Source organism: Platalea leucorodia, assembly GCF_965183815.1.
Source record: "Platalea leucorodia genome assembly, chromosome: 2".
NCBI classification, from domain to species: domain Eukaryota; kingdom Metazoa; phylum Chordata; class Aves; order Pelecaniformes; family Threskiornithidae; genus Platalea; species Platalea leucorodia.
The window spans coordinates 101,235,352-101,242,869 of NC_138824.1; the positions used below are offsets into that span (position 1 = coordinate 101,235,352).

A 7,518-nucleotide genomic window follows, 5' to 3' on the forward strand; every position below is an offset into this window, starting at 1 on the left:
TCCTTAATACCTGACTGGAGAAATGCATGGATTTATATAATAAATTTTATTATATAAATCCATATGTAATGGATTGAGAAATCCATTTACGTATTTTAGCAGTAACGCTTTTCTTATTGTCTAGCCGAAGCGGGGGGGGAGAGCGGCGGCCGGGCGGCGGCCGCGGCCCCCGGGGCTGGCGGGAGGAGCGGGCCCGGCCGCACCGCGCCGCTCCTTCGCGGGGGCCGGAGGAAATGGCGGCGGCCGCCGCCTTCCCTCAGCGCCGCCCAGGGGCGGAGCTCGCCCCTTTTCGCGCCAAGCCGGGACAGCGGCTCCCGCCCGGCCGCTGCGCCCCGTCCCGCTCGGCGCCGCCCGGCCATGGCCGCCTCCGCCGTGCCCGGGTATTCGCCCGGCTTCAAGAAGCCGCCGGCGATGCTGCGGCTGAAGCGCAAACGGCTTCGGAGGAGCGAGCCCCCCGCCGCCGCCGCTCCTCCGCCCTGCGGCGCGGCCCCGCGGGCCCCCTCCGCGCCCGCCCGCCGCAACCCCTTCTCCAGGCTGGACAACGCGCCGCGGGCGGCCGGCACCCCCCAGCCGCGGGAGCGGGGCCAGCGGCCACCGGCACCGGCGGGCGAGTCCCCCTCGGCGGCGCCCTTCTGGCAGGTAGGGCCGAGCCCCGGCCCCGCGGTGGCCGAAGCGGGGCGGGGGAGGCGAGGGGAGAACGGGGAAGGGCCCCGCGGGCGGGGAGGGGGCCTCCGCCGGCGGCCACCGCCCTCCGCGGCAGCCCCGGCCCGGGGCCCGCTCCCCCTGGAAAAGCCAGCCCCGGCCTGGGGCTTGCCCTGGCTTTGTGCATAGGCTGAAACCGAGCTGTTGCACTTCGCCTCTTGCAGCATGTATGTGCTTCGTATCACACTGGAAATTTCACTGCAAGGGGCGGTTTTTTTAATTATGAACCCGGTTTTTATTTTGTGCTGCGTCTTAACGCTCCTTTTTTCTTCAGCTTTTAGAGCCTGTTTGTGAAGATAAGCCCACCAGGAGAGCAGAGCCCTCTGAAAGAACCGACAGCCTCTCCCTAACCGATGTATGAAACAGCACGTACCGCTTCTGAAATGGTTTTTTTGCTGTTCTCGGTTCACAAAAAAACCTGAAACTGTTTAACTTAGTATTTGATGGTCCGTCTCTGTATAAAACGCTGTACTAAAACATCAGCGTTGAAGAAAATTTCTTAAATTGCCTTGACGTTTGCTGTTAGGGTGACAGTCTTTTAAGCGCCAGCCTTCTGCCTGACATCGCTACTGTTGTAGTTCTAGTTGACAGAGGTGGTTGTCTTCTTCCAGTTTTATTACCATGTTTAATATAATTCTCCTGTTTCTTAGTTCTATATTTTATTGAGATGAGGATGTTCGTCAAAGTGATAGGTCTCCTGCAGTCTTTTATTCAGCTACAGAAAGGGAATGGCTTCACCAGGCACAAGGAAAAAGAGAATACCTGAAAACCAGTCCTTGAAAGAGAGTGACAAGCAGACAACGTCTAACGTTGTTACAGGTTCAGAAACTTAAGTTCAAACTAACTTAGCAGAACAGAAAAATGACCTCTCAAAAAGAACACTCTGTCCTACAGCTCCCCAGTGGGGTTTTTTTGCATCCTCTAGGAAGCATCTGACAATACAATCACTAAGACAGGATGAAATGAAATAACTTTTGGCACGGAAAGTCTTGTCGTCCTAAACTTCAGGCTAAGTTTTCTTCTTTTGAATTATTCATCCTTTTATCTGTTGCTAGTTTATGACTTTTAGAAAGACCCCTGTGAATGAAAACCCTCTTGCTTTTTTATAAACAATATAATGCCGTATTTCTATTAGAATCTGTTACTGACTAAAATGATCAGTTGCGTATAGACTGTGACTTCGGTTAGCCTATGACAGTTAAACTGTGTGCAACTTGGAATACAGAAAATCTGTCTGCAAAAAGTTTTTTTAAGTATGTCTCTTAATGCGAGTATTTCCTTAGGATTAAAATGAGCTAGGTTTTTTTTTTTCTGTTGCACTGAATTGGACAAAAACATGCAGGACATGACAGGTTTAACTTGTCTTTTTATAGGCTACTAAACTCAAGACGTTACATGTAACAGCCATAGTTCTGGCTAGTCCAGTGTCTGGTCTGCCTGCCAGGAAAGGTGTATTAAATCAACATGAGAGCAGACCTAACCATGCTAAAATATAAGTAGGAAGCTACATAGTTATGTTTTTGTTTTGTTTTGTTTTGGTTTTTTTTTTTTAATTTTCCGTGGGTTAACTGGTGCTATTTCTCCTTTGTAAGGACCTTCATTTACCTATTGCCGCACCCGAAGTTCCCTCCTCACCAAGACATGAATTTCCTGCAGACTGGAGTATTAAAACACGACTTTTATTTATGTCTTCCCAACCTTTTACCTGGGCAGAACATTTAAAAGCACAAGAGGAAGCTCAAGGATTTGCTCAGCATTGTAGAGCTACAGAAACAAACCTGCCACAGAGCGTACAGGTAATACTTCAGAGGGTAGCTCGAAGCTCCGGCTTTAGAAAGCAGAATGTACCTTGGCACCTTTCCTTAAACATGCTGGCAGTGAAGGTTTGATCGTGTCTTGTTTTGATCTTATTTGCATTGAGAATAAGGCTCGTTTAGGCTACTAATGTAATTCTGTCCATGGCTTGTACCCACAGGGGCAAACACTGATAAGTGAGTTGTTGTTTTAACTTCAGCTATGGAGCAGTTAGTTGCCAGTGGTTGTCTGTCTGTCTCCAGTCCGGCTTATTCACAAGCCTGGGAATTTTTTTTAGTATCTAGTGTAATATTTTTTTAATCCGTCACTTGCAACGCTGCCTTACATAAAGTGTTACTGTCCTCATGAAATACTTTTTGAAATCTAGGAACCAAAACTGTCCACAGAACTGCGCTGTGCCTTTCAGCAAAGCCTCGTTTACTGGGTTCACCCTTCACTGCCATGGCTGCAGCTCTTCCCTCGGATTGGAGCAGACAGAAAAATAGCGGGAAAGGCCAGTCCTTGGTCACAGGATGAAGCCTTGCAACAAGTGCTAATGAGCGACTGGTAAGTGGAACCAAACAGTTGATGTATTTAGTGTGATTAAGACGATGGCATTTTAATTAATGCACAAGTTCTTTCCATTTTTATGAAAAAGCTTTTTGATTTATTTTTTTTCCCAGCTATAGAATGCTTGTTATTTTGAGGACCAGGCTAGGGAAGTAAGTTTAAGACTAAAGCTGCCTTCTTGTGTTAAATGCCCCTTTCCAATCCTAGTTATTGATTTGGGTAGAATTCTGTAAATCCCGTTCGCAAGTTGCCTTTGATGCCTCATGTAAACTCCACATGCTAGAAAGCAAGTATGCCGGGAGAGCACAGCGCTGGCAGACAGGCTGCGTCTCAGAGGAGCGCAGCTTCCCGGAGGAGGAGCACGTCTGAAAATCTGACTGATCATTCCGTGCGCTCTCAAACCTGTGCAGAGTACGCGTACGTCAGTAACACCCAGCGAAACCCAGTTTGACGTGTCGGTCGCCAAGAATTGACTTCAGTTACAGAATTGTTTTATTCCAATTTGCAGGTCCGTCAGTTTTACTTCTCTGTACAATCTGCTGAAAGCCAAACTGTGTCCCTACTTCTACATATGTACCTACCAGTTTACCGTCCTGTTCCGTGCGGCTGGTCTTGCGGGAAGCGACGTCATCACAGCTGTAATTTCTCCCACGACCAGGGGTTTAAGGGAAGCCATGAGAAATGAAGGTAAGGCGAGACCACTCCGACTGGGATTTGAATAACTGATAAAAATGCGTTAGCTGTGTTACAAAACCGTTCATCGCTTTCTTTCCTCCTCTGTTCAAGGCATAGAGTTTTCTTTACCTTTGGTGGAAGAAAGTAGAACCAGGAAACAGAAAAACTCTGAAGTGAATTTGGAAACAGAAGTTGTTAACAGCCACGAAGTGGGCAACAGCATGGAAGACGGAGAGTACGTAATAAGTCTGCTACAATGCTAGATTTCAAGGCCATCTGCAGACTCCTGCACATGCCATTTGGAAAACCTTGGTAGGAAGCATCGCCATCCTAACACCGATTCTGTGTTTCCCAGGGAAGCAGCTCCAAGTGATGATGATGATGATGAAAGTTTCTCTTGGCTTGAGGAGATGGGAGTCCAGGACAAGGTTAAGAAACCGGATGCTATTTCTATTAAGCTGTATCCTTTCCTTGAGCATCATGACACTGGAAAACCCTGCAGATGTTATCTTTTTGTGGTCTAGGTTTAAGTTTTATAAAAGCTTTTGAGAGCTTATTTCCAAGTATTAATCCTCACATTACTTCATATTAAGAGACTCTGCATGTCTTTTTGGGTCTCTTTATGACAGGTATTTCTAGGCGCTCCTCTTCTTGGAGGAAAAGCCATTGTGAATCGTTAACGTAACTTCGTAAGAGCCATCTGTTAGGTCGCAAACTGATGCGTCACCTCACGTATAGATTCACTGGCAAGACTCTTTAGATTTTTAAAAATTTTTTTAAAGAAAAAGGTGTACGTTTGTGTTGGCCAAGTTTACACTGGGAAGTGGTGTGGCATAGTAGGGACGCAGCTGTAGACCAGAACAGCCGTTGCTGAGAACCCGTACGTGTTTCAGAGGGAGCGATTAACTGGGCCTTCCTCTGGTTCCATTTGCGCTTGCGCTGCCCCATGCAGCCTCCGCTGGCTTTCGCCCAAGAGGAATCGCGTCTCAGCTCCCTGAGGCTGCCCCGCAGCGACGCACCGTACGTGGGGACAGCCAGGGGACGCGCTTCAAAAGCAGACTCCTGATCTGAACTCTAAATGCTCATGTTTTTAGGTTTGCTTTGAAGCAAAATTCATAGTAAAACTAGGAGTTGCTAACTTCATAGGTATTCAGTAAACATGACTTGCCAGCTGTAAGACATTGGACCTGGAAAATGCTTTTTCTCTCACAACTTTAATAATGACATCAGAAGTCAGGTTTAAGATGCTGCTTAATATTTGACGAACAAATTGAATCAGTCTAAAGCTTGGTGGTCTTTTTGGTTTTGTTTGTTTAAATGACTTGATTGGTCAGAGGCGGGGGGGAGGGGGTTCTTCTGGAGTTGCACCGCCCCGATTCTTCCTTCGGTGCATTGATGCTTTCTGCTTCCTCGGGGTTTTCCTTGGACTCCGGTCAATACAGTCGTAAGGAGAAGCACGAGGTGCAGATGGATCACAAACCCGAATCCGTTGCGTTAGTGAAAGGAACCAACACCTTCACCTTGCTGAACTTCTTGATAAGCTGTAAGAGCCTAGTGGCTGTTGCAGGTCCGCAAGCAGGGCTTCCACCAACTTTGTTGTCCCCTGTTGCTTTCCGAGGTGGAACAATGCAAACGCTCAAAGTAAGTAACAACGCAACCGTCGCTGTTTTGCAGTACAGAAAAGAAAGTTGTTTCTTCACCCAGTAGATGGGACGCGGACTTTGTGCAGCCTCCCTCAGGTACAGCAGAGTAATTTTTGTTGCTGTAGCCTGAGTTAGCAATACAGACTGCCTCCTAAATCGCCTCTACCCACATAGATCTGTGCTGCTAAACTGAAATCCCATTTCCATTCTTCACATCCTGATACAGAAGAGGTTAAGCAGACTTCCCAGATGCTAAAACGGTTTTTAAAAGTTTCCCGAGATCTGACAGGGTCTCAGGCTACCACAGCTGCTTGCAAGGCGGGAGCCTCTGAACCACGGCTCACCGTCCGTTACCGCACGGAGGCGGCGGATACTGAAGGATATGCTGTTAGGACAGGTAGTGCCGCCCTCTTCCACCAGAGTAGTTCAGCACTGTTCTTCTGCAGTTAACTTTCTTAATACAGTACAGCATTCCTTTGTTTATTTCTATTCCTATATATTCCACAGTTAGTACATTTTAGGAGTTGTAGACAGTAATTTAGATAGTAAAACCATCATAATACTCATCTATTTAAGAGTGAGTTGACTATTTAAAAGTATTTTGAACTTTTAATAGGAGTGTGGCGCTGCAGTTTTAAAGTAAATGAAAATTAGGACTTGGTTTGGCGTGTCAAAAACTAATCCTGTGTGCTCTTGTCTTCAGGCTCGAAGTACAAATGCCAAGGCCAGGGTTCAGTCCGCCTACGAGGACGTATTCAGTTTGGAGATCGCGGGGCCCGTCATGCCCCATTCCCTGCATTCGCTGACCACGCTGCTCAAGTCCGCGCAGAGGGGAGCCTTCTCTGCTGTGTTATACACACACGAGCCAACGGCCGTGTTTAACGCTCATCTTGACAACGCAAGCCCTGCCTTAAACAAGGTAAGGAAACTAGCAGAGGCAATCTTTCCCGTTAGGAATAGTATCTTTATTACAAACTGTAGGACACCGAGTGACACAAAACTTTCCCTTAATACGTGGGTTTACACCCAAGGACTCACGATCACCACCTGGCAGCCCCTGGGGCTTGTCCTTCCCTCAGAAATGGAATAATCGGAAAACCGGCTTTTCAGGAGTTCCCCGGGGGTAGGCAAGTGAACACTAAAACCTACAGGTATTTCAAACAGAAATACCCATTCAGTGTCTCTCCTATTCTTCATGTGAATTTCTGCAGGAAACGGTATGCAAAGATCTTCCTACGTGTGGACTGCATCCTAAGACTTTGGATCAACTGAGTCAGCATCCAACATTGGGGAAATCTTCCATCCGCTTTCTGGAAATGAAGGATTACGCGTATACCTGGAAGTCCTAGGTACGCTAGTTCCGCCGAATGGCGAAGAACGCGCGCTGGTGCGCGGCTGCTGTACTTCGTTCGGCTCCCCGCGGGCAGCGCCTCCGGGGCAGCGGGAGGGATACAGTCTAGTTGAACATCACAGACAACTACTGCACATCACCCATCATAAAACACTCAAAAGGACGTCTGAAGGAAATGAAGGAAGAGGCCTTGGGCGTCTCCTTTTGTATTTTAGAAAGCCTTTTTTAAATAAAACTTTGTAAATCTACTTTATTGGTCTGAATTGCGTCTGGAAGGTCTGTATTCTTCATGCACGGTCAAATTCTATTCAGAAGTACGGAATTTCTGCTACTGCTCTGTGCGGTAACTCGTACCCATTTTGGATGGGTGGAATTCTTGGCAAATCCCCTTCCAAGACCACTTACAGCACCTTGCCAGAAGCTTGACAGCTACCCCTTGGTCTGCTGCACCTCTGGGGTTAGAGTCAGCTCTGGACTCCACAAAGATAGGTCAAAGAGAAGTCGGACGGACGCAAGCACAGAGTTGCGGCTGCAGCCGCATCAGATTAAAAGGTTAAGATTCCTCAGAACTGCTTGGCATAGCTGGCTAGTATTCCCACACCCACTTCGGTTAAAACGAGCTCAACTTTTAAAAAGCGATTTGTACAAACCATAACCTGAATCGGAACACGTGGGAGCAATAACATCCTTGTGCCGCCTGATGGAAGGCAGAGAAAACGCAGCCGGGGGCTGCCGCGCTGACGCTGTACGTTCATAGCAATCGCGGAGTCTGTCTACTAAGAG

The 7,518-nt window shown here is 47.6% G+C and overlaps 1 protein-coding gene across 6 annotated transcripts in view; it reads left to right on the plus strand.

The window, feature by feature from the left end:
* The window catches only part of LOC309586623 (quinone oxidoreductase-like protein 1), a gene marked incomplete at both ends in the record, with an annotated part of 32,040 nt that extends 25,307 nt beyond the window's left edge, over positions 1-6,733 (plus strand). For 3 of the 6 annotated variants that reach the window (XM_082303839.1, XM_082303841.1, XM_082303840.1), the window contains one exon: positions 977-1,058. Coding sequence is in view for 3 of the 6 variants with exons in the window: in XM_082303836.1 (XP_082159962.1) it covers positions 358-639; positions 977-1,057; positions 2,295-2,498; positions 2,885-3,063; positions 3,575-3,753; positions 3,853-3,976; positions 4,097-4,201; positions 5,184-5,382; positions 6,088-6,474 (1,740 nt within the window). Of the gene's footprint in view, positions 1-357; positions 640-976; positions 1,059-2,294; positions 2,499-2,884; positions 3,064-3,574; positions 3,754-3,852; positions 3,977-4,096; positions 4,202-5,183; positions 5,383-6,087 lie in introns of those variants that run through there. The other 3 variants (XM_082303837.1, XM_082303836.1, XM_082303838.1) reach the window with 3 other exon arrangements.
* Between the last annotated feature and the right edge of the window lie 785 nt (positions 6,734-7,518).